The 25,978-nt window shown below is 62.5% G+C and overlaps 1 protein-coding gene and 1 pseudogene across 1 annotated transcript; both read left to right on the forward strand.

Moving 5' to 3' along the window:
• The first annotated feature begins 2,772 nt into the window (after positions 1 to 2,772).
• On the forward strand, positions 2,773 to 25,620 carry LOC138845329 (uncharacterized). Its single transcript, XM_070057518.2, has 11 exons — positions 2,773 to 2,958; positions 10,804 to 10,903; positions 12,898 to 13,026; positions 16,351 to 16,465; positions 17,625 to 17,698; positions 18,260 to 18,340; positions 18,445 to 18,543; positions 18,621 to 18,646; positions 19,771 to 20,064; positions 21,652 to 21,694; positions 24,108 to 25,620. The coding sequence occupies exons 1-11, from the start codon at positions 2,878 to 2,880 to the stop codon at positions 24,425 to 24,427; spliced, it is 1,362 nt and encodes a 453-aa protein (XP_069913619.1). The 5' UTR covers positions 2,773 to 2,877; the 3' UTR covers positions 24,428 to 25,620.
• Positions 14,575 to 15,388, forward strand: LOC149128231 (uncharacterized; annotated as a pseudogene).
• Positions 25,621 to 25,978: the final 358 nt, after the last annotated feature.

The following is a 25,978-nucleotide window of genomic DNA, read 5'->3' on the forward strand; positions in this document are numbered from 1 at the left end:
GTTCAAGACATCAGACTTCTGGAACTGGCTCAACTCTACCAACTTTAAGAATTATGTGAAGGCCGGCGCCGCGGCTCACTAGGCTAATCCTCGGCCCGCGGCTCCAGCACCCCGGGTTCTAGTCCCAGTTGGGGCATCAGATTCTGTGCCAGTTGCTCCTCTTCCAGGCCAGCTCTCTGCTGTGGCCCAGGAGTGCAGTGGAGGATGGCCCAAGTGCTTGGGCCCTGCACCCATGGGAGACCAGGAGAAGCACCTGGCTCCTGCCTTCGGATCAGCGCAGAGCCGGCTGCAACGGCCATTTGGGGAGTGAACCAACGGAAAGAAGACCTTTCTCTCTCTCTCTCTCTGTCTCTCACTGTCTAACTCTGCCTGTCAAAAATAAATAAATAAATAAATAAATAAATAAATAAATAAATAATTGTGTGAAAGTGTGGAATCAGCACTATGAAAACAATGTAACAAAATTAAATATTACTACGTTGAACACTTTTCTAATTTTAACTCAAAAATAGAAATCATCAGTCTTCTATAACATCAATTTTAAAAACACACTGAAGTGAAAAGTGCCGTTCTTCAAAAAGTACAAATTTGCCTCCTGTCCAGCAACATGGAATGATTTCATTTCTCCCGTACTAGGTGCTGGACCTTTTTTTTTTTTTTTTTTTTTTTTTTTTGACAGGCAGAGTGGACAGTGAGAGAGAGAGACAGAGAGAAAGGTCTTCCCTCCATTGGTTCACCCCCCAATGGCTGCTGCGGCTGGCTCATTGCGCTGATCCGAAGCCAGGAGCCAGGAGCTTCTTCCAGGTCTCCCACATGGGTGCAGGGCCCAAGCACCTGGGGCATCTTCTACTGCTTCCCAGGCCATAGCAGGGAGCTGGATGGAAAGTGGAGCAGCCGGGACTTGAACCGGCGCCCGTATGGGATGCCAGCGCTTCAGGTGCAGCTTTACCCACTGCACCACAGCGCCAGCCCCTCCTGTCAGTTTCTATTCACTGACTAGGTAGACAGACACAGACAGGGCTCGAGACAACAGCTGAGCTGGACAGCCCCGTCTCAGGGACTTGTAGACCACTGCCACTATGTGGATAGGCCCTCTGGGAGGACCTGAGGGACCAAGCTCTTGAGAGGAGAGAGCTCACCTGCAGTGTGGACGGTTCGCTAGTCTGTCCACCCACCGGGACTCTAGTCTTGGACATTTAATGAGCACCCCGGCCTCCTGGCAGAGCGTGGCCGCTGGTGTCCAAGGAAAAGGCACAGCCGGGCTGGCAGGAGGTCAGCCACGTGGGGCTGGTCCTCACCTCCGGGAACAGAGCCGGCCCCAGAGAGGACACAGGCCGCCCGGCACACGCCCCCTCCCACAACCTCAAGGCAGCGCTGGCATCTCTCGCACTAACAGGCTGGGGGTCCCTAGGTGGGGGACAGCAAAGCTCGGTGTCAGGCTCTCAGGGGCCAGAACGCGGCCCCTCCTTCGGGAAAGAGAACCAAACACAGCCTCTGCCCAGGGAGGGGCCGCCACGGCCAGGGCCCCAGCGACGGCTGCCAAGCGCAGGCCTTCCGGCGGGCGGGCCCCGGATGTGCCAACTGCTGCCCCAGGGGCCTCCATGCCACGCTCCAAGATGCCGGCTCCGGGTCAGACTGGACAGGCACAAACCATATTCACACTTTCCTGGGTGAGGCAGACAACGCCAGGACCAGGCCCGACAGGGCTGAACTCCCGGCCGGCACTGGGCCATGGAGATTCTGGTTCTTGCCTCTCCACGGCCCCAGCCTCTTCAATCCACTCGCTCGTCTTTCTCTAACAGAATCCTGGCCGTCCAGCCGCAGACGCACCCGGGGGAGACGTGACCAGCCCGCTGGACCGTGCGAGACGGACCTCCAAACACCGCAGGGCAGACAGCAGGAGAGCGCCCAGGCCTGCTCTACACCAAGTGCCAGCGTGAGGGAGACCCAGAGACGGCCCTTCCCCCACGCTGCCCCCCAGGATCCGGGCTTTCTCTGGCGGGGTGTCAGGTAGCTGGGTAGCAGTGCCCATGTGTCAGGGGGACCGAGAGAAACGGGGGTTTCTGTGTGGCTGACTGAGGGAGGGGTTCAGCAGCAAGCCGCCCGCCCCCCCACCCCGCCCCGGCCCCGGGACAGCTTAGGGGGAATCTTCCCGGAGCTCTGCAGGGGTTCAGGAACTCCGTGCCAGGAAGGGGGGCTGGGGCGAGAAGGTGGGCCAAACCCAGTGCCTCTGACAGCTCCAGCCCGAATGCAGACTGCGCCTCCGACTTCTCCCACGCTGAGACAGGAACTGCGGGGAACACCTGCCCAGGAGCCCGCCCGGAGCCCTGCACAGGCGGAGGAGGGAGACGCTCAGTAGCCTCAGGGTGGAAGACAACTCTGTCACCAGACGCGGCCTCGGGCAGCTCGGGAACACTTGTCCCGGAGGGAACCTGCTCTCTCCATCCCAGAGGGGCTCCAGCTGGGATGCAGAAGCCGCAAGGGTCCAGGGCTGCCCAGGGCCCCTCCGCCCGGCTCCCCAGCACCGCGGCCACGCCTCCGGCCACGGCGGGGGGTGGGGTCCATGTCCCCCCACCCTTAGAAAGGGGAGGAGGCGCTTGGACACGGGCGATGTCACGGGGAAGAAGCCACAGGCTGTATTTATAAAGATTTACTAAAAAACCAGACTTTCTACTGACGTGAGCGGCAGGTGCACGCCCCCCGTGGCGAAGCGGAAGTCGGGAGCCTGGGGCTGGACCTTTCTCGGGCGCTTCCCAGTCGGGCCCCGCCCCCGCCCCGCCCCCGTCCAGCAGCGGCCATTTCAGCCCGGCGCAGCGCGCGGTGCCCGCAGTGTTTCCCGGGGCGGCGAGGCGGCAGCAGCGGACTTCCCCGAGCAGCATGGGCCGGCGCGGGCCCCTGGGCGAGTGCTCCCGTGGCCGGGCCATGGCGCGCGCGGGGCTGCTGGGGTTCGCGGCTTTGGTGAGTGCCAGTCGGCCGCTCGGGCGGGGGGCGGGGTGCGGGTCCGCTGTGGGGGCGGGGCGGCGCTGAGCACACCCGGGAGGAGCGGCCGGGACCTGGCCGGAGGGGTGCGGGGGACACCCGGGAGGACCTGCGGGTCGGGTAGGTGGGGCGCGGGGAGCGGCCGGGACCTGGCCGGAGGGGTGCGGGGGACACCCGGGAGGACCTGCGGGTCGGGTAGGGGGGGCGCGGGGAGCGGCCGGGACCTGGCCGGAGGGGTGCGGGGGACACCCGGGAGGACCTGCGGGTCGGGTGGGGGGACGCGGGGAGCGGCCGGGACCTGGCCGGAGGGGTGCGGGGGACACCCGGGAGGACCTGCGGGTCGGGTGCCGGGGCGCGGGGAGCGGCCGGGACCTGGCCGGAGGGGTGCGGGGGACACCCGGGAGGACCTGCGGGTCGGGTGCCGGGGCGCGGGGAGCGGCCGGGACCTGGCCCAGACCTGGCCCTGGGGGTGCTGAGGACACCCGGGAGGGCCCTGGGTCGGGGGCCGGAGGAAGGAGTGGGGAGTGGGACGGGGCAAGCCCGGGCAAGCTGGAAGTGCCCGAACTGAGCACAGCCTGGTGAGAAGTTGAATTAAAGTCGGGCCGAAGCTGTGGCTGGTGGGTAGGGCCGCTGCCTGCAGTGCCGACGTCCATGTGGGTGCCATTTCAAGTCTGGCTGCCCCACTTCTGATCCAGCTCTCTGCTGTGGCCTGGGAAAGCAGTGGACAATGGCCAAGTGCTTGGGCCCCTGCACCCTCAAGGGAGACCCAGAGGAAGCTCCTAGGTTCACATCCGTTGAGCTCTGGCCTCTGCGGCCAGTTGGGGAGTGGCCAGTTGGGGAGTGAACCGTGAATTTGCAGATAAAAGACCTCTCGCTCTCACTCTCTTGATCTCTCTTTCTCTCTGCTCTCTCTTTCTCTCTGTCTCTGCCTCTCTGCTCTCTCTCTCTCTCTTTGTCTCTCTCTCTCTCTGCCTCTCCTTCTCTGTGTAACTCAAATAAATAAATCTTAAAAAAAAGATACGTTTATTTGGTATAAAAGATTTCTAAAATCCACGTGTGGAAAGTATATCTTAAGAAATCAATGAATTGGCCGGCGCCGCGGCTCACTAGGCTAATCCTCCGCCTTGCGGCGCCGGCACACCGGGTTCTAGTCCCGGTCGGGGCACCGGATTCTGTCCCGGTTGCCCCTCTTCCAGGCCAGCTCTCTGCTGTGGCCTGGAAAGGCAGTGGAGGATGGCCCAGGTGCTTGGGCCCTGCACCCCATGGGAGACCAGGAGAAGCACCCGGCTCCTGGCTTCGGATCAGCGCGGTGCGCCGCGGCGGCCATTGGAGGGTGAACCAACGGCAAAGGAAGACCTTTCTCTGTCTCTCTCTTCTCTCTCTCACTGTCCACTCTGCCTGTCAAAAAAAAAAAAAAAAAATCAATGAATTTAAAAGTTTTGGGCACCAAAATAAACTTATCTTTTGTCTCTGTTTTCCATGATTTTTAAAAAAAAAGATTAATTAATTTGAAAGGCAGAGGGAGAGAGAGAGAGGGAAACAGGAGGAGGAGGAGAGAGAGAGGGAGGGGGAGAGGGAGGAGGAGAGAGGGAGGGGAGGCTGGGCCAGGCCGTAGCCAGGAGCCAGGAGCTTCCCCTGGGTTTCCCATGCAGGTGCAGGGGCCCAAGCACTCGGGCCATCTTCCTTTGCTTTCCCAGGCCACAGCAGGGAGCTGGATTGGAAGAGGAGCAGCCGGGACTCGAACCTGCCCTCTCATGAGGGCTGCAGGAGGTGCGGGCCAGGGTCTCAAGCTGGGGCTTAGGTGGCTTTAGCTCACCACTGGCCCCGGCGACTTGACTTGTCTTCTCTTTTCTTTCTTTTTAAGACTTATTTATTTGAAAGGTAGAATTACAGAGGCAGAGTTACAGACAGAGAGAGGTCTTCCATCCACTGGTTCACTCCCCAGACGGCCACAAGGGCCGGAGCTGTGCCGATCCCAAGCCAGGAGCCAGGGGCTTCTCCCGGGTCTCCCACGTGGGCGCAGGGTCCCAAGAACTGGGCCATTGTCCACTGCTTTCCCAGGCCACAGCAGGGAGCTGGGTTGGAACTTTTTCAAGTCACCATTTCTGAATATCAGGATTTTTCAAAACTACAGTGCCACAGAGCTTTCCCATTGTCCCAGCAGGACCACCTGCTTCTGAGATGGGGAGGGTTTGGTTAACCTGAGATCAGAGCGGCGAGAGCTGCTCCCGTCCCGGCCCCTCCCGGCGTCCCGGCTGTGAGCAAACCCAGCAGCCTGTGAGCAAACCCAGCAGCCGCCCCCCTCCTCCCGCCTCCTCCCCCTGCTCCCGCCTGCTCCCGCCTCCTCCCGCCTGCTCCCGCCTCCTCCCGCCTCCTCCCGCCTCCTCCCGCCTGCTCCCGCCTCCTCCCGCCTCCTCCCGCCTCCTCCCGCCTCCTCCCGCCAGCCTCGGTGTCTTCCTTTCCCCCTTCCCTTCCCTTCCCTACCCTTCCCTTCCCTCCCCTCCCCTCCCCTCCCCTCCCCTTCCCAGATTTATTTACTTATTTGAACGAGTTACAGAGAGGGTGAGGTGGAGGCAGAGAGAGAGGTCTCCCATCCTCTGGTTGACTCCTCAAGTGGCCACAGCGGCCAGGGCTGGGCCAGGCCGATGCCAAGAGCTGGGACTGTGTCCTGGCTTCCGGCGTGGGTGGTGGGGGCCCAGGCACCAGAGCTGGAGGGGAGGGGGAGCTGGCCCCCAGGCAGCGTCTTAATGTGGGTGTCCAGCGCCTCCCCGGGCTCTTCACACCCCGGGCTGTGTGTGGAAGTCCCAGTGGGTCTCTGCTTGGAAGGCACTTGGCTTCTCCGTCCTCCGGGACACGGTTTGTTCCGGCTCGTTGCCCTGGCTGCTCTGGGATCCCTCCGGTCCTCCCCCTGCCTGCCGCCTCGGGCTTCCTCCGTGCACCTTCCGGCCTGCCTGGGTGCGCAGAGAAAGCCTGCTGTGGCCCGAGCTCCCTGGCCCCAGCGGGGGCCCCTGCTCTTTCCCCAAGTTGAGTGGCCAGAGGACCTCCAGCCGCTGCTGGCCCCCAGAGCCCGGTGTCACCTGGGCTGTGACTGCCGCGTGGCAGGTGGAGTCTAGGGCGAGTCTCCAGGTGTTGGGGGGCAGAGGAGGGGCTGGTAGCGAGGAGCCCTGCAGGGAGCGGCAGGCCCGTGGGCCCCACAGGGTGAGGGTTACCAGTGGGAGGTGGGCCTTGGGGGGATGGTGGGGGCTCTGGGGCCCTGCAAGGGGGGCAACAAAGAGGTGAGCAGGGGTCCTCGTGTGGTGTAAAATTTAAGGAGGGGCCGGCCCCGCGGCTCACTAGGCTAATCCTCCACCTTGCGGCGCCGGCACACCGGGTTCTAGTCCCGGTCGGGGCACTGGATTCTGTCCTGGTTGCCCCTCTTCCAGGCCAGCTCTCTGCTGTGGCCAGGGAGTGCAGTGGAGGATGGCCCAAGTCCTTGGACCCTGCACCCCATGGGAGACCAGGAGAAGCACCTGGCTCCTGCCATCGGATCAGCACGGTGCGCCGGCTGCAGCGCGCTGGCCGCGGCGGCCATTGGAGGGTGAACCAGTAGCAAAAGGATGACCTTTTTCTCTGTCTCTCACTGTCCACTCTGCCTGTCAAAAAAAAAAATTTAAGGAGGAACCCCCAAAACATCCCTCAGGTATCAAGATAAATGCTATCTTTTTTTTTTAAAGATTTATTTATTTATTTATTTGAAAGACACAGAGAGAAGGAGAAGCAGAGAGAGAGAGAGAGAGAAGGAGAAACAGAGAGAGAGAGAGATGTCTTCCAGCCGCTGGTTCACTCCCCAATTGGCCGCAACGGCTGGAGTTGCACTGATCTGAAGCCAGGAGCCAGGTGCTTCCTCCTGGTCTCCCATGCGGGTGCAGGGCCCAAGGACTTGGGCCATCCTCCACTGCACTCCCGGGCCACAGCAGAGAGCTGGATGGGAAGTGGAGCAGCCAGGACTAGAACCAGTTCCCATATGGGATGCAAGCACTTCAGGTGGCGGCTTTACCCACTACACCACAGGGCTGGCCCCAATGCTATTTTTTTTTTAACGTTTATTTATTTATTTGAAAGAATTAGAGAGAGAGAGGTCTTCCATCTGCTGGTTCACTCTCCAGATGGCCACAATGGCCAGGGCTGGGCCAGACTGAAGCCAGGAGCCAGGAGCTTCCACCAGGTCTCCCACGCAGGTGCAGGGGCCCAAGCACTTGGGCCGTCCTCCACGGCTTTCCCAGGCCACAGCAGGGAGCTGGATGGGAAGTGGAGCAGCCGGGAACCGGGGCCCTATGGGGTGCTGGCACTGCGTATGGTCGCTTAGCCCGCTACACACAGCAGCAGCGCCCAGTAGATGCTACCTTAATACTGTATCTTGAAAGATGAGAATCCATGAGGAAAAGGAACCGGAACGTTTTCCCGGAAGACAGAATGTGGCCTGCACTGTGCAGCCCCGGCTCGTGCTCAAACCTGCGTCCGCCAAAGCTGGCGCAGTCAGCCCGCCTGGACTTCCATACTGTTTGTCCTGGTGGGCGGGGGAGTCGGCCTGCCAGGCGGGGGCAGGGTTCCAGTGGGTGCTGGCCAGGCCTGGTGGAAGGAGAGGTGCTTGGTAGGGGCTGGGCTGAAGTGGGTGGGGCTGGTTCCCGCGGGGAGGGGAGGCGCCTCCACCGGTCCAGTGCCTCCTTCCTGAGGACATCACAGGAAGCCGGGCCTACTCCTGCGGCTGACGCAACCCCATTGTGTGGGCCGGGCCCAGCTCCCCGGGAGACGAACTTACACCAACTGAGATTTATCTTTTTTGAGATTTTATTTTATTTATTTGAAAGGCAGAGAGAGAAGAAGAGGCAGAGAGAGACACAGAGAGAGAGGTCTTCCATCTTCTGGTTCATGCCCCAGATGGCTACAACAGCTGGAGCTGGGCCAGGCCAGGAGCCAGGAGATTCTTCCAGGTCTCCCAGGCGGGTGCAGGGGCCCAGGTACTCGGGCCGTCCTCCACTGCTTTCCCAGGCCACAGCAGAGAGCTGGATGGGAAGTGGAGCAGCGCGGACAGGAAGTGACGCCCATTGGGGGCCGGCACTGCAGATGGAGGCTCAGCCCACTACACCACAGGGCCAGCGCCTCAGGGTTGTTTTTTTTTTTTTTTTAATTTAAGATTTATTTTATTTATTTGAAAGAGTTACAGAGAAAGAGAGAGACAAACATCCTCTATCCACTGGGTCACTCCACAAATGGCCACAATGGCTGGGCTGGGCCAGGCCAAGCCAGGAGCCAGGAGCTTCATCCGGGTCTCTCATGCGCGTGCAGGGTTCAAGCGCTTGGGCCGTCTTGTGCTGTTTTCCCAGGTGCATTAGCAGGGACCTGGTCAGAAGCAGAGCTGTGGCATAGTGGGTAGAGCCACTGCCTGCAGCACCGGCATCGCATGTGGGCGCTCATTTGAGTCCCGGCTGCTCCTCTTCCAGTCCAGCTCTCTGCTGTGGCCTGGGAAAGCAGTGGAGGATGCCCAAGTGCTTGGGCCCCTGCACCCACGTGGGAGACCTGGCTCCTGGCTTCGGATTGACCCAGCTCCAGCTGTTGTAGCCATCTGGGGCATGAACCAGAGGATGGAAGACCCCTCTCTGTGTGTGTGTGTGTGTGTGTGTGTGTGTCTCTCTCTCTGTAACTCTGCCTTTCAAATAAAATCAATAAATCTTAAAAGAAGTGGAGCAGCCAGGACAGGAGCCGGCGCCCGTGTGGGATGCTGGCATTGCAAGTGGTGACTTCGCCTGCTGTGCCAACGGCCCCTATTTTTTTTTCTTTATGAAAGGTTCTTACAGTGAGAGCTGGAGCTGGAGGAGCAGCGCCCCCTGGCGGCCCTCGGCGGGGCGGTGCCTGTCGGGCGACGGAGCTCTCCGGACTCGGTGTCTCCTGATGGCCACAGAACTGCTGTGGCCTTGTGGCTACCAGTACATTGTGTCCAGAGAGTGGGTCCCCGGTCACAGAGCCCTGGGGGCAGCTGTCTCACCTGCTGCGTCTGTGCAAGCGTCGTGGAGTCGGGGGCAGTAGTGGGGGTGGTGGGACGCGGAGCCTGAATCCTGGGGTGAGCGCGTGCTGCGCTTCCCTGCGCCCCCTCTTCGTGTGCGCAGGCTGCGGGGAGACGAGCGAGGGCAGTGCTGTGTGCGCTACAGTGGGGGGCTCGGGTCCAGAGCAGAGTGCCCACGGGGAGCGGCACGCAGCGGGGAGAGGCGGGGCGCTCCGGGAAGGCGACGTCCAGGCTGCAGTGTCCGCTTCCTGTTTGCCTCTAAGTGGAGAGGGGGCCGGCTCCCTGCCTTCTCTCGCTTGTTCCCGCTCTGAGTTGCCTGTGGTGTGTTCATGACGGGCAAGAGGGGCCTGCTGTGGGCTCGGCAGGCTGCGTGACTGACAGGTGGCAGGCTCTGTGACAGGTGACAGGCTTGTGACAGGTACAGGTGACAGGCTCTGTGACAGGTGGCAGGCTGTGTGACAGGTGACAGGCTGTGTGACAGGTACAGGTGACAGGCTGTGATGGGTGACAGGCTGTGTGATGGGTGACAGGCTGTGTGACAGGTGACAGGCTGTATGACAGGTGCAGGTGACAGGCTGTGGGATAGGTGACAGGCTGTGTGACTGACAGGTGACAGGCTGTATGACAGGTGCAGGTGACAGACTGTGAGACAGGTGACAGGCTGTATGACAGGTGCAGGTGACAGGCTGTGTGACAGGTGACAGGCTGTGTGACTGACAGGTGACAGGCTGTGTGATGGGTGACAGGCTATGTGACAGGTGACAGGCTATGTCACAGGTGACAGGCTGTGTGACTGACAGGTGACAGGCTGTGTGATGGGTGACAGGCTGCGTGACAGGTGAAAGGCTGTGTCACAGGTGCCCCCAGGCCTGGTGCCTAAAGTCGGAGCCTGTTCTCGGCCAAGGCTGTGTGCCATCCCCTAGGCGCTTCGTGGCTGCCCACGCTGTGGAAGATGGCGGCTCCTCCCACGGTTTCTGTGTTTGTGTCTAATGCGCGTTTTAACACAGCAGACAGTTACGTTGTGTAGCTACAGCTTTCTGGGAAAGTCATCTCTAGGAATTGTTTTTCAGGTCTTCAATACGTTTTGCAAGTTTATTTTTAATTTTTTTCTGTTTTTTTCTTTTCCTTTTTTTTCTCTTTTATTTTTTAAATTTTTAAAAAATTAAATTTTTTTTGTTTTTTTTTTTACTTTTTTTCTTTTTTACTTTGTTTTTAAATTTTTTTGTTTGTTTTCTGTCTTTTCATTCATTTTGTAAGTTAAAAAAAAGTCCCGGCATTGTGTCTGTCACAGCTTTGAAAGCCGAGAAGCAAAGACAAAGTTTTGTGGTGGAATCCTTAAATCTACGTTGCAAGGTTTTTGGGTACTGCAGAGCCCCTCAGTCACGCAGACAGAGCAGTGGGTGCGGTCTGTGGTCGACAGGCACTGGAGCGTGTCTGTGAACACGCGTGTGTGTACACACGGACTCGGACAGAATCCCAGCTGCCGCGGGACGGGCCGGCTCCTTCCTGGGACAGACCACCTACCTGTTCCCAGGGGACGCTGCGTGAGGACGCATCCCGCCGTGCGGGCAGGGGAGTGTCGGTGCCGAGGGCGGTGGGCAGAACCACACGGGTTTGGACCTGGAGGAGTCCCCAGAGCAGTGCCTGTAGGACAGAGCGTCCAAGTGTCCAGCGCGTGTCTCTCGCAGGAAGGCCACCTGTGGCCGCCGCCCACGTCTCCTCCTGTGCTCAGGCCCTGTGTCCTGGCACCCTGGCTAACACCTGTCTCTCCTTTCCATTGGAAGGTGGCTGTAGCAACCGTGGCAACTGCTGCAACGGATATGATTGCCTGTGAGCCCGATGAATATCTGGTTGAAAACTACTGCTGTAGATTCTGCCCAGCGGGTGAGTCCAGGGCGTCTTCTAGAACCTTCCAACCTGGAGCCTTAGGTGGGGGAGCCCGTGGCCGAGCAGGGCTGGGCCGGCCTCCCCCGAGCTGCCGCCTGCCCGCTGTCCCCCTCACCCCACCGGGGAGGAGCTTTCCCTTGGCCCTGCTTGGAGGAGCACCATGGGACCAGGGAGGGGCCCAGGCCAGACTGGGGGCTCCTGCTGAGACGGGGCTTGACCTCACCCTCTTCGGGATGCTCTGAGCTCCAGGTCAGCCCTGGAGAACAGGTGCAGGTCAAGGGCTTTGCTTTCCATTGCCTCACGGCCAGTGACCACCATCAGCCCCTGGGCCTTCCTGGGGACTCTGAGGCCCAGATACCTGCACGCACCTGCACCCCTCCCCCACCCCCCACCATCAGCACCTGGGTCTTCCTGGGGACTCTGAGGCTGGACACCTGCACCCCCCCCCACCCCCCATCAGCACCTGGCCCTTCCTGGGGACTCTGAGGTGGACACCTGCACCCAACCTGCACCCTCCCCACCCCCCGGACCTGTGTGCACCTGCAGACACCTGCACCCCTCCCCACCCCTGACCTGTGTGCACCTGCACACACCCGCACCCTCCCCACCCCCGACCTGTGTGCCCCTGCACACACCCGCATCCTCCCCACCCCCGACCTGTGTGCCCCTGCACACACCCGCACCCTCCCCACCCCCGACCTGTGTGCCCCTGCACACACCCGCACCCTCCCCACCCCCGACCTGTGTGCCCCTGCACACACCCGCACCCTCCCCACCCCCGACCTGTGTGCCCCTGCACACACCCGCACCCTCCCCACCCCCGACCTGTGTGCACCTGCAGACTCTCCGTCACCACCTCAGTGCTGAAACTCCTTCACAACTCTCCCTTTTTTTTTAAGATTTTATTTTATTTTTTTGAGAAGCAGAGTTACAGGCGGTGAGAGACAGAGACAGAGAGAGGTCTTCTATCCTCTGGTTCACAGTGACCCGGGCTGGGCCAGGCAGAAGCCAGGAGCCAGGAGCTTCCTCCGGGTCTCCCACGCGGGTGCAGGGGGTGCAGGAGCCCCCTCCCCTGCTGCTTCCCAGGCCGTTAGCAGGGAGCTGGGCCGGAAGTGGAGCAGCCGGGTCTCACCTTGCTCATATGGGATGCGGCGTTGTAGGCGGTGGGCTAACCTCACAGCGCCGGCCCCTGTCCCCATGAACTTGCCCCCACGCGCACTCACATCCCCCACATGTGTCCATGAACCCAGGCCTGCAGGGGCTCCATGATCAGAGGTCACTTGACGCCCCCCACATGCACCTACACGTCACCCGTATGTGCACACACCTGTCTGTGCATCGCACAGCCTATGTGCACGCCTGTATGACACACCCTTGCATGAGGGGATTTCAGAAAGTTTGTGAAAATGAAATTAAAAATTCAGCCTCTTGGTGCAACAGCTGTGAGGGTCATGCCCAGGTTTCATGGCAGGCACGTCGCGCAGGCATTCTGATGGCGCCGCGCGTCTGTGTGCTCACCCGCCCGAGCTGAGTTTTAGGGATGAGTGAGATGGGATTGCCCCAGGGGACCCAGGGCCTCTTCCTGGGAGGGCGCAGCGGGGCTCCGCCTCAGGTCCTGGTGTGGGCTACTGGCCCCTACAGGGGGCGTGCTGGCAGGAGGGCTGTCGGGGGTTCCTAGACCTCGGGCGTCGCTGCGCGAAATCAGGCACGGGAGCTGCTGGGCGTCCCCCGGGGTGCTCAGGAGCCTGGGCTGGGAGGTGGGAGGTGAGGAGGCACCTGTGGGCTCTGGGGTGGCTGCAGCCATCGCCTGCACCCCAGTAGCAGCCCTGGGGGACACGGGTGCACGGTGTGTAGCGTGGGGACGGTGGTGTGGGTCCAGAAAGTTCCGAGGAGGACGGAGGCTGAGGAGCAGGTACTGTGGGGCTGTGCCTGCCTCTGGGGCGGGCATGACGGGCCCTGGCCCCCTCACCTCTGTCCCACTTGTCACGCAGGCCACTTCGTCAGTGGGCTGTGTTCACAGAACCACAGCATTGGAGAGTGCGAGCCGTGCAGGCCTGGGACGTTCATGGCCTACCCCAGCAGTGAGGCGTCCTGCTCCCCGTGCAGCCCCTGCCGGCCCGGTAAGTGTGCAGCCTCGCCCGGGGGCACTGGCTCCACTGATTTTTTTTTTTTTTTTTGAGATTTATTTATTTGAAAGGCAAAGTGATGGAGGTCTTCCATCCACTGGTTCACTCCCCAAAAGGCCGCAACAGCCAGGTCTGGTCCAGGCCAAAGCTGGAAGCCAGGAGCTCCATCGTGGTTTCCTGCATGGGTGGCAGGGGCCCAAGTACTTGAGCCGTCGTCGGCTGTGTTCCCAGGTGCCCGAGGAGGAAGCTGGATCGGAAGCAGAGTAGCCAGGACTCGAACCTGCGCTCCCGTGTGGGATGCCAGGGTCGCGAGCATCCGCGTACCCTGCCGCACCCCAGTGCCAGCCCCTAACTGCTTAGTTGCTGTAGACGGTATTAATATATGAGTCGCTGAGTTACCGTAGCAGCGACAGATTGTTTTGTTTTTGCTTTTAAAGATGTATTTGTTTATTTGAAAGGCATAGCATCTCCGTCCTCTGTTTCACTCCCCAAATGGCCACAACAGCCGGGGCTGGGCCAGGCCGGAGCCAGGAGCTGGGAGTTCCATCCTGGCCTCCCAGCTGGGTGGCAGGAGCCTAAGCGCTTGGGCCATCGCTGTCGCCTTCCCAGCGCGTGAGCAGGATGCCGCACTGCAGAGCAGCCGGGACCTGGCCTGGCACTCGGGTACAGGGTGCAGGTGTCGCCTGCAGCACTGTGCCACACGCTGGCTCTGGTGACTTGTTCTTTAGAAAAGATACTGTTTGCGTTAGCAAACAAGCAAACAACAGCCCGTGACACCTGGAACAAAGCTTAGTAAGGGGTGCATAAAATGTCCCCGTGGGCAGGCAGGTGAGAGAGACCCCCAGCGCGTAGAGAGGTGGTGGGCGCTCTGCCGTGTCCGTGGGGGAGTGCCAGGTGCAGCCCCCAGCTCCAACTGCAGCTCCTGCGGCGCCATGGGAGACCTGGACGGAGTTCCCAGCTCTCGGCTGCGGCCCCAGCTGTTGGAGCACCTGGGGAACGAGAGCACGGCCATTCGTCCCCTCTCTGCGTCCTCTCTCTGCGTCCCTCTGTCTGCGTCCCTCTCTCTGCGTCCCTCTCTCTGCGTCCCCTCTCTCTGTGTCCCCTCTCTCTGCGTCCCTCTCTCTGCATCCCCTCTCTCTGCGTCCCTCTCTCTGCGTCCCTCTCTCTGCGTCCCTCTCTCTGCGTCCCTCTCTGCGTCCCTCTCTCTGTGTCCCCTCTCTCTGCGTCCCCTCTCTCTGTGTCCCTCTCTCTGCGTCCCTCTCTCTGCGTCCCTCTCTCTGCGTCCCTCTCTCTGCGTCCCTCTCTCTCTGCGTCCCTCTCTGCGTCCCTCTCTCTGCGTCCCTCTCTCTGCGTCCCTCTCTCTGCGTCCCTCTCTCTCTGCGTCCTTCTCTCTGCGTCCCCTCTCTCTGCTTCCCTCTCTCTGCGTCCCTCTCTGCGTCCCCTCTCTCTGCGTCCCTCTCTCTGCTTCCCTCTCTGCGTCCTTCTCTCTGCGTCCCCTCTCTCTGCGTCCCTCTCTCTGCGTCCCTCTCTCTGCGTCCCCTCTCTCTGCTTCCCTCTCTCTGCGTCCCCTCTCTCTGCTTCCCTCTCTGCGTCCTTCTCTCTGCGTCCCCTCTCTCTGCGTCCCTCTCTCTGCGTCCCTCTCTCTGCGTCCCTCTCTCTCTGCGTCCCTCTCTCTCTGCGTCCCTCTCTCTGCGTCCCCTCTCTCTGCGTCCCTCTCTCTGCGTCCCTCTCTCTGCGTCCCTCTCTGCGTCCCTCTCTCTCTGCGTCCCTCTCTCTGTGTCCCTCTCTGCGTCCCTCTCTCTGCGTCCCTCTCTCTGCATCCCCTCTCTCTGCGTCCCTCTCTCTGCGTCCCTCTCTCTCTGCGTCCCTCTCTGCGTCCCTCTCTCTGCGTCCCTCTCTCTGCGTCCCTCTCTCTCTGCGTCCCTCTCTGCGTCCCTCTCTCTGCGTCCCCTCTCTCTGCGTCCCTCTCTCTCTGCGTCCCTCTCTGCGTCCCTCTCTCTGCGTCCCTCTCTCTGCGTCCCTCTCTCTGTGTCCCTCTCTCTGCGTCCCTCTCTCTCTGCGTCCCTCTCTCTGCGTCCCTCTCTCTGCGTCCCTCTCTCTCTGCGTCCCTCTCTGCGTCCCTCTCTCTGCGTCCCTCTCTCTGCGTCCCTCTCTCTGCGTCCCTCTCTCTCTGCGTCCCTCTCTCTGCGTCCCCTCTCTCTGCGTCCCTCTCTCTGCGTCCCTCTCTCTGCGTCCCCTCTCTCTGCATCCCTCTCTCTCTGCGTCCCTCTCTCTGTGTCCCCTCTCTCTGTGTCCCTTTGTCTGTGTCCCTCTCTCTGCCTCTCAGAGAGAAGAAGCTAATAGAAAATGCACATGATGCAAAAACCATGAATCTAAAATATTTTTGCACCAAAATAAACGTACCTTGTCCGTCCGTTTTTCCACGAACTTTTTGAAGGAGCCTTGTCAGCCTTCAGAGACGCCAGGAGGGCGTGGCACAGCGGGGAGGAGGTGCTGGGGCTGCCTGCACCCCGTGTCCGAGCGGCCGGGTTTTCCCTGGCTCTGTGTCCGACTCTGGCTTCCTGCTGATGGGCACTCTGGGGGCTCAAGTTCTTAGGTTTGTGTCGCCCGTGTGGGAGACCCAGACTGTGGTCCCGGCTCCTGGCTTTGGCCGGGTCCAGCCCTAGCTGTCGTGGGCATGGGGACTGAGTCAGTGGTGGAAGATGGCCGTCTGTCCCTGTCCCTCTGCCTTTCAAAGACATGAAAATGAGCAAGGGTTCACGGCGAGCGCCCATGAGGACCCTGACAGTAGGGGCGAGCGGGGATGGGGCAGCCGACTTGGAAAGTCTTTCTAGAATGAGGAGACGTTGCAGAGAGGAGGTGGGGGCTGACCTGGGACGTTGCAGAGAGGAGGTGGGGGCTGACCTGGGGGAGGGGTGTGGATGGGGCCTCCTGTCAGTCCTCTGTCTCCGGTGTGATCCCTCAGGTGGACAGAGGCGTCTGCCGGCAGGTGTGCAGGGGGCGGGGCTGCCGGGACATGAGCCGTGGGCGCCCGGGGCCTGCAGAGGGTGTGTGGGCAGGGGGCAGGGAGGGCCCAGAGACTCTGCAGCCACCTTCCAGCTGAATTCTGCTCTCACAGAACACGCACTGGGGGTCTTGTCCCTGGGGGGCTCCTGAGAGGTCAGCCCTGCCGCCCTCAGCCCGGGCTGCAGGCAGGGGTCCCGGTAGAAGACAGGGCGACGGCAGACCCTACGCCCAGCCCGAGGGCGGGGACAGGCGGCCTGCTCCCTCCAGCACGAACCCTCACCTGTGTGGCCCTCGGCCTTCTCTCTGCAACAGACCAGGAGGTGGTGGCCAACTGCACTCTGACCAGCAACACCCGGTGCCAGTGCCGGCCGGGCCACTTCTACTGCGACTCTGAGGACTGCGTGGAAAACTGCTTCCGCTGTAGCAGGTGCCGCCCTAACCCTCCCGCTGCTCGTCCGGCCTTGCCCTCCCCCCCCCCCCCCCCCCCCCCGCGTGTAAGACGGGCTAGTAGGGCAGCCTCTAGCAGGTTACCTGAGTGCCCTCCCGGCCGCCTGCCCGGAGTCTGCTCACCGGTCATTCCTTCACTCTTTGAGCAAATTGTCCCAAGCCCCACTGTGGCCGGCAGGCAGCACCGCAGGCCTGGGCCCCGTCTGGCCCTGAGGGCTGTTGGGTGGCTGGGGGCGGCCCCCGCCATGGGGCGGGGAGTTCCAGGAAGAGAGCAGGACGCCTGTCACTCACACAGGGAGTCAGACCGGTGCCTGTTCTTTCGCAGTTCTGCAGAGTGACGTCAGGAGCCAGAGGCGCCCCTCGCTGCCTCTCCCGGCCCTGGTAGCGGCGCCCTCGGCGTGCGGACGCGGTGCTCCAGTCTCGGCCTCCTGTCCTGTGTCTCTCTGTCTTCACGCAGCCTCCTCTCTGTCTGAGTTTCCCAAGCTCTCCTCTTCCTCCAAGGACGGCACCCACTGGGTGAAGTCCCCGCCCCGCCCCGCGCCATGACCGCATCTTCAGTCCTTGGGCAGAGACCCTATTTGCAAATAAGATGACGACAGCCGGAGGTCTTCCACCCACTGCTCCACTCCCCAGATGGCTGCGGCGGCCAGGCCAAGGAGGCTGGGACCCTGTGCGGGGACCCAAGCCCTGAGGCCATCTTACGCTGCTTTCCCAGGCGAAGCAGCAGGGAGTTGGATGGGAAGTGGAACAGCTGGGGTGCCAACCGGCGCTGAAACGGAGGTCAGGGTGCTCTTGGGGTGCCCAGCCTGCTGTGCCCCAGCGCCGGCCCCTACGGTAAAGCTGCTTGAGAACGAGCTGGCGTCCAGGGGCATGCTGGGGCTTCTCGGCGGCCTCAGGCCCTGCTGACCCACCTGACAGGTTCCCGGGGGCTCCTCGGGGCTCTCGCTGCTTCTGCACTCGCTTTCCCTTCCTGCGTGGCCTGGCTCTGTCTCTGATCTCTGAGCTGACTTCCCTCGTGGTGGGCATGCAGCCGGTGCAGGCCTCGAGCCGGGCGCCACTCCCCGAGCCCTTGCAGGCAGCCCCCCAGGGGGCCTGGGCTGAGCCTGGGCCGGGAGCGTGACTGCAGGCTTTCCCCTCAGGTGCCCCAAGGACAAAGTCACCCGCAGGCCGTGCACTCCCACCAGGAACACAGAGTGTGCCGACCCCACGACAGGTAAGGCCGCATGGGGTGTGAGTCCTGGGGCGGGCTTTTCTGGAAGGGTCAGCGGCTTGGGCTTTGCCTGCTCTGTCACTCAGCTCTGCCGTTGTCGTAAAAGCAGCTGGACATCGCAGAAACAGAAGCGGCGGAATCTCACACAAAAACCCACTGTCCACGGCGCGTGTCTGCAGTGGGCAGCGTGCTGGGGTTGGCTGTGGCCTCCCACCCTGCCCTAGGGCCGCTGTGTGGAGTGAGGGCCCAGTGGGCCGGGCTGCGGGCAGCACGCTGGGGCGTCCAGGACGCAGCGCTGTTCTCAGCTGGCCGGCGTCCACGCAGCCTGCAGACGCCCCCGCCCTGCTAGCACCCCCACGTCCTCTCTTCCTGTGCACTGCCCTCCTGCTGGGCTTAGGGGTGGAGGTGGGCGCACTCTGCACCCTCGGCCTGGCTGCGGGTCCTGAGTCAGGAGCTCTTGCTGGAGCCTGGCCACCAGTCTTCCGGCACCTGCGCGCCCCTAGCCCCGGGGCCTGGGAGCCTGGCTCTGCCCCGCCTCACCCTGCCTGCCGTGCCTCCTTCCAGGGTGGTGGCTCCTGAGCTTGCTGGCCATCCCGTTCGTGCTCGTGCTCATCCTGTTCATCGTTCGCTACTGCAAAAGCAGAGGTAAGTGAGAGTCCGGCTGCCCGAGGAGAAGGTCGCGGCGTGGCCTCGCCAGTGGCTCTGAGCCGGGTGGGCGGGGGCGGCTTCTCAGGGGGCGTCTTCTGCAGGCCGGAGTCTCGGGCAGGCGTGCTGGGGAGCCAAGGGCCTCGCCGGCCTCTCGTCCCCCGTCCCGGGTGTACTGCGGTCGCTGGCCAGGATCTTCAAACGTAAGTGTGCTCCCCGCGGGGATCAGGTGCCCCGCCCAGGAAGGCCGCGCTCACGCCGGGTCCTTCTCTGCTTTCAGGCAAGTCCAGTGAGCCAGGAAGCCATGTAAGTATCACCCGGGTTTGGGCACGCGCTCCCCCGCCCCCGGCCCCGGGAACGGCTTGATGGTGGCTGGGGTCCCGGCCCCGGGAACGGCTTGGTGGTGGCTGGGGTCCCGGCCCCGGGAACGGCTTGGTGGTGGCTGGGGTCCCGGCCCCGGGAACGGCTTGGTGGTGGCTGGGGTCCCGGCCCCGGGAACGGCTTGGTGGTGGCTGGGGTCCCGGCCCCGGGAACGGCTTGGTGGTGGCTGGGGTCCCGGCCCCGGGAACGGCTTGGTGGTGGCTGGGGTCCCGGCCCCGGGAACGGCTTGGTGGTGGCTGGGGTCCCGGCCCCGGGAACGGCTTGGTGGTGGCTGGGGTCCCGGCCCCGGGAACGGCTTGGTGGTGGCTGGGGTCCCGGCCCCGGGAACGGCTTGGTGGTGGCTGGGGTCCCGGCCCCGGGAACGGCTTGGTGGTGGCTGGGGTCCCGGCCCCGGGAACGGCTTGGTGGTGGCTGGGGTCCCGGCCCCGGGAACGGCTTGGTGGTGGCTGGGGTCCCGGCCCCGGGAACGGCTTGGTGGTGGCTGGGTCCCGGCCCCGGGCTTAGGGAACAGGCGTTGGCAGCAAGAAGCTCCAGAAACTCCCAGGAGTGGGTGAGGGGCAGGCACCGTCCCGGAGACCAGCTGCCGTGCTGCCGGGAAACCTGCCGCGCAGGAACAGGCCGAGTGGCGGCCAAGGGCTGCTGGGAGCTTCTAGGGCCACCTTCCCAAGTGACCCCAAACTGGGCCCCCACAGCGGGACCGGGCGTCTGCAGTCGGTGGGACCCCCTCCGGGCTGTGCCCTGCCAGCTGCTGGCGGCCGCATGGCCCCAAGCCCTGTGTGATCGTCACGTGGTCTCCTGTTCTGCCTCTGGTCAAAGCACCAGTCACTGGTGCCGGCTCCACCCCAAGGCAGCGTGGCTTCCTGCCGGTGGCAACGCTGGAAGGGTGGGAACGGGGGACACGCTTCTGGGGGCTGCAGCACACCCGCTGCGGGCTTGTCCTAGGCCCTGCAGGGAATGGTGGTGGCGTGGGCCTGGCTCCAAGACTGTGGGCGTTTGCTTCTCCACATGTGGCTGGGGCTCCTGTGAGCACAAGGGGGTTTTTCCTCCAGGCGCTCGGGCCCCTGGAGCCCACTGAGGCGCTGCTGTCCGCGGAGACCAAGGGCAGCGAGATGGACCCTGGGAGGGAAGACGCGCTGCTGGTGATGGAGGAGGAGACCTCAGCCTCAGCGCCCGGAGCCGGGCCCTGCCCTGCACCCACAGGCCCTGGGGGGAGCCCCGAGCCGCAGGCAGCAGCTTCTGGAACGAGTCCCACGGGCCCTGGGCAGGCACCGCACCCCGATCCTGCTGCCCGGGGGGCCCGGAACCGGACCAAGGCGGCAGCCTCCCTGGAGGAGCTGGAGCAGGTGAGTGAAACGTGTGGGTGGGTGGGAGGAGCTGGAAAGTGTGCACTCGCTGAGCACCTGCTGTATGCAGGGTGCTGGGGCTGGCCCTCCCCCCGCTGCGAGGGAGCCTCCGCCCGGCCTCTCCTGGCTGGCGGCCGTGTCTGCCCTCCTGTGTGGGTGTCGGTGTGCAGGGGCTGGGGGCCGTGTCCGCCCTCCTGTGTGGGTGTCTGTGTGCAGGGGCTGGCCCTCCCCAGGCCTCTCCTGGCTGGGGGCTGTGTCCGCCCTCCTGTGGGGTATCACTGTGCAGACCCCCCTGGTCAGGAAGAGCCCGTCACATGGTGCAGGGGTTGCATCCTGTGACTTCATCCTGTGGCTGCAAGGACCCTGTTTTTTTCCTGAGATTTGCTTCTTTCATGTGAATGTAAAATAAAGAAATCTTAGATTTACAGAGAGAGGGAGAGGCACGAAGAGAAAAATCTTCCGTGTGCTGGTTTGGGCTGAGCCAGGCGGAAGCCAGGAACCTGGAACTCAGTCTGGGTCTCCTACTGCGCAGAGGCCCAGGCCCCTGGGGGTTGTCCGCTGCCTTCCCAGGCTGTAGCAGGGAGCTGGTTGGAGGAGGAGTGGTGGGATTTGATCCGTGCTCAGAGACGATGCTGGCACCACAGGTGGTGCCTCAGCCCGCTGCACCCCGCCCCCACCACGGCCCCTGTTCTAGACAAGGCCGCAGTCACAGGCACTGGCACTTGGGCCTCAGTATCTTGGTGGGGGGCACAGTTCAGCCCGTGACAGTTCCCCAGCCCTGCCTGCTGTCCCTGGGGGTGCCAGGCCCTGGCCTGGCTGCGGGGATGCAGCAGGAGTCGCGGGGTGGGGGCTTGCCTGCACCAGACTGCGGGCACTCTCTGTGCCGGGTGGCGGGGGGCAAGGGAGGGAGGCAGCGGCGCGCACGCGCATGTCCACGGCGACAGAAGTGGGTGCCACGTCCAGCCCCACACAGGGCACAGTGACCCTCTCCACTTTCCATCCTGGGGCTCTGTCCCTAGCTGGTGACACTTGAGTGGCTCTGGCAGGATGGGCAGACTCCTGCTAGGCCGAGGGCACAGCGTGTGCAGCGTCTCCGGGGCGCCTGTGGGGGCCGCGGGGAGCCCCTGTAGGTTGTGCGGCAGGCGCAGAGGCGTCGGCCCTGGGCTGGAACTCAGAGCTGCTCACCCGCGGGCCCTGTGTCCTGGGTGCCGTGCAGGGACGCGGTCTCTGACACATTCGCCAAAGGGCCTGAGACAAGTGAATAAAACAAAACCCAGAAGGGCTGGGCTGGGCTGGGCTGGGAGCGGGGCTCTGGAGCGGGGCGGTGAGGGCGGAAGCCACCTTGTCCCTGTTCTCAGGGAACGCACAGCCTGGACGGCAGCCGGTACTGCGGAGCTGCGGCTGAGCCGTGGGGCCTGGCTCAGCCCTGGCTGCCGCGGGCGTGGGGCAGTGAGCAGGCAGAGGGCTCTCTCAGCTCCCATTAGAGTCTTCTGGAAAGAGGGATCGCGTCCTAGGGCTTCTGTGGCCTTGCCGCGGGGCTGCGCGGGCGACCCCTGCACTCACCGTTCCCCTCTCTTCCCTGCTCAGGAGTATGCAGAGCAGTACGTCCTGATGGACACGTCCGGTCCTGGTCAGTACTGGGGCTGGGCCTGGGGTGTGGGTGTGGGGCCTGGGCCTTGCGTTCCGGCCGGGGGCGGGGCACAGGCGGCTGTGAGGGTCCTGGGCACGGGGCCAGAGGGGGCGGTTGCGGCACGGCTGTTGGGTGTGTGCTGCAGGGCCCCGTGTTTCTGAGAAGCCCGAGTGGGTGCCGGGGGTGCGGGGGGGGGGGGGCGCTAGATTCCCCGCCAGCTGGTGGACCCAGAAAAGTAGCGACTTTGTTTTGCAAGTAGCAACTTTGTTTCTCAGCAGGTTTCATTCATTCCTGTGACTCTGTTACCTAAAAGGGGTTACTGTGTGAGCTTACAAAATGGGACAGGCTGGCACCCCGGCTCACTAGGCTAATCCTCCGCCTGCGGCACCGGCACACCGGGTTCTAGTCCCGGTCGGGGCGCCGGATTCTGTCCCGGTTGCCCCTCTTCCAGGCCAGCTCTCTGCTGTGGCCAGGGAGTGCAGTGGAGGATGGCCCAGGTGCTTGGGCCCTGCACCCCATGGGAGACCAGGAGAAGCACCTGGCTCCTGGCTTTGGATCAGCGCGGTGCACCGGCCGCAGCAGCCATTGGAGGGTGAACCAACGGCAAAGGAAAACCTTTCTCTTTGTCTCTCTCACTGTCTACTCTGCCTGTCAAAAAAAAAAAAAGGGGGGGGGGCGGGGGGACTCTGGTGGAGCTCCTGGCTCCAGCCTGGCCCAGCCCTGGCTGTTGCCGCCATTTGGGGAGTGAACCAGTGGATGGAAGACCTCTGTTTCTCCCTCTCTCTTGGTAACTCTGCCTTTCAAATAAATACATCTTTTTATTTATTTTTGTTTCTTGTGTTTTAAAGGCAGAATTACAGAGAGAGGGAGAGACAAAGAGACAGATCTTCCATCTGCTGGTTCACTCCCCCAAGTGGCTGTCACGGCTGGGGCTGGGCAAAGCCAAAACCAGGAGCCTGGAGCTCCATCCAGGTCTCTTATGTGGGGGCAGGGCCCAGCACTGGGGCCGTCTTCGGCCGCCTTCCCAGGTGCATCAGCAGGGAGCTGGATTGGAAGTGGAGCAGCCGGGTCTTGAGCCTGTACCCACGTGGGATGCGGGCACTGCAGGCAGAGGATTAACCCACTGCGCCACAGCCCTGGCCCTGAAATCATTCTTTTGGAAAGTTAATGAAATTGGGTGACAGGAAATACGAGTAAGAGGGGAAAGGTGAGGCAGGAATAAAATCAATCACAGAACGCGTCCTCTGAGGCTGCATTGGGAGTTTTTGCCCTGTCTTCCATTATTTATAGGGAGACTGAAGATGTGTCCACGTTAAAGCTAAAGACATGTCCCATGCTCGTGCAGGACAGAGCCGTGCTGGCCAGGGGAAGGGAGGCTGAGCAGGCTTCGCCACGGGGCTGCGGCCCGGCGTCTGAGCCTCTGCCGCGGCCCGGCACTCCCGCACCCTCGCCGACAGCGGTGGGAAGCCGTTCTCATTTACAGACTGGCCCGGGCCTCGGCCCTAGCACTGGGTGACCGGCCTAAGGCCAGGCGGGAGGAAGGGAGTTCGGAGCGAGCCCTGTAACTTCCCTGGGTGCCTCGGTGCCTTCCCCCGGAGGGCCGCAGCCATGTGTTGCGTGGTCCTTCTAACCGGCAGCTTTTCAGGGGCATAGCCAAATATCCGAGGCAGCTGACCAAGGGAGAAGAGGTCGTTCAAGTATGAGGTCGGGCAGCCCCACGGGTTGGGCCTCTGGGCAGGCAATGGGTGGCAGCAGCCAGGCTGTGTGGTGAGGCAGCAGTCAGCCTGGCTTTTTTTTTTTTTTTTGACAGGCAGAGTGGACAGTGAGAGAGACAGAGAGAAAGGTCTTCCTTTGCCGTTGGTTCACCCTCCAATGGCCGCCGCGCCAGTGCACTGCGGCCGGCGCACCACGCTGATCCAAAGGCAGGAACCAGGTGCTTCTCCTGGTCTCCCATGGGGTGCAGGGCCCAAGCACTTGGGCCATCCTCCACTGCACTCCCGGGCCACAGCAGAGAGCTGGCCTGGAAGAGGGGCAACCGGGACAGAATCCGGCGCCCCGACCGGGACTAGAACCTGGTGTGCCGGCGCCGCAGGCGGAGGATTAGCCTAGTGAGCTGTGGCGCCGGCCTCAGCCCAGCTTTCACAAATCCCTCGTCCTGTCCCAGGGCGTGCCGGGGTGGGGGGTGCTGGATTTGGTCTCCACCCTCTTGTGCCATGAGCTCACCCTTGGGGGTGTCTGCGTGAGTTCAGGGACCCAGCCACGCTGAGTGGTGAACAGTTGGCAGGTGGGGGTCAGGCAGGCCCCAGCCCAGGCTCGGGTCGCTAGGAGCCGCTGGGGACACTGCCGTGGCAGCCGGTTCCAGCAGGTGCCACCGCGGCGTGTTGGTGAACTCTCTGGTTTTCCTGTTTCTCAGGCATCAGTGCGTGTTACTACCACTTCGTGCGTGAAGTTCCGAGAGACAGATGGAACATGTTTATGCGGTTTGTCGGGCTCCAGGAGAACGAGATTGCCAGTTGTGAGGAGGAGAACCCCAAGAACGTGGTGGAGCAGCACTACAGGATGCTGGTGCTGTGGCGGGACAGACAGGGCAGCCGCGCGACGGTGTTCCGGCTCATGGCTGCCCTCCAGAAGCTGCAGGAGGACATGCCCCTGCAGAACACCCTGAACAAACTGGTGGCTGAGCGCATCCTGGGTAAACGCCACGGCGGAGACACGCCACACGCAGCCTCGTGACACGCGGCCGTGTCCCCGGGACCTGGGTCGAGCTACGCGGCCCTCTCCCCGCAGCAGGCCTTCCTCCGGTTTCCCCAGGGACATCCATGCCATTCTGCTTGTGTCCTGCATGGCCTCCGGGGGCCCCGTGGTCCTCAGAGCACCTGCTGTCCTGTGTGTGTGATGCTTGCGTGGCCTGGATAGCTGTGAACACTCAGTACTTCCCACGCGCATGTCCTGTGCGTGCCAGCACTGGTGTGTGAGTCCTGGCTGCTCCACTTCCCGTCCAGCTTCCTACCAGTGTGCCAGGGAGGCGGCAGCCGATGGCTCCGTTTCCCACTTGGGAGACCTGGTCGGGCCTCAACCACGGTGGCCATTTGGGGAGTGAACTGGCATGCAGAAGCCCTGTCTGCTGCCTCTCCTGTGCAGGACTGGCCCTACGGAGTGCGTGTCCCAGAACTTGTTTTTCTAAAAAAGCTTTATTTATTTCAAAGAGTTAGGGAGAGCAAGCTTCCACCCACCGGTTCACTCCCAGGTGGTCGTGTTAGGAAGTTAGAAATCCAGCCTGTGTGTGGGTGAGAAGGGCCTGAAGACCAGCACCTACTGCGGAAGCTCTAGAAGCCCAGCATCTTGCACTTTTTTAAAAAGATTATTTATTTGAAAGTCAGAGTTACACAGAGGAGGAGAGGCAGAGAGAGAGAGAGAGAGAGGGAGGTCTTCCATCTGCTGGTTCCCTCCCCAATTGGCCGCAATGGCCGGTGCTGTGCAGATCCAAAGCCAGGAGCCAGGAGCTTCTTCCAGGTCTCCCACATGTGTGCAGGGGCCCAAGGACCTGGGGCCATCCTCTACTGCCTTCCCAGACCATAGCAGAGAGCAGGGTCAGAAGTGGAGCAGCCGGGACTTGAAGTGGCGCCCGCCGGCCCCACATTTTGCACTTTAATTCCTGCCCAGACCCTGATAACCCCCCAGGTAGCCCTTCCCCCAAGGAAAGCTCCCAGGAGAACTCTCTCCCAGGATCAGATGTGCTGACCTGGTAACTCGAGCAGTGAAACCTGAGGTGCCCAGCTCTGACCAGCAAGCCTGGGGAGGAACTTGTTAATTTCCACCCAGCAGTCCCTGGGCCAGGCTGGGCCAGGAGGCAGGAGTGCTGCTCTGAGCCTGCACCCATGAAATACAATACAGATGTGTAGCTTCAATAAAATGTTTGTTATAGAGTTTCTTCTCATTGCAGGGGGGTACAGAACCGGGGGGGGGGGGTGCGCCCACGGCTGGGGACGTCACGCCCAGAGGAAGCAGGAGCCCGTGTGCCAGCTACTGCCCAGCAGGCCCGTGAGCCCTGGCTCGCCCCGCACCCCCACCGCCGGCGAAGGCGTCGTCAGCTTCGGGCTCCCGGTTCCGAGCACGGGCCAGGAACCCCCGCCAGTCCTGGAGCCCGGGGGGCCGGCCCGGCGCGCCCCACACCAGGCAGCCTTCGGGAGCGCGGCTGTGGGAGGAAGCCCCCGCGGCTTCCAAGATGCTTCGAGAAAGCCTGCACTCCGCTGCTGCCCGGCGCCCCCCAAGCCCGCTCTGGCT

Source organism: Oryctolagus cuniculus, chromosome 1 (genome assembly GCF_051225735.1).
Source record: "Oryctolagus cuniculus isolate XC-2025 breed Fujian yellow rabbit chromosome 1, ASM5122573v1, whole genome shotgun sequence".
Taxonomy (NCBI): Eukaryota; Metazoa; Chordata; class Mammalia; order Lagomorpha; family Leporidae; genus Oryctolagus; species Oryctolagus cuniculus.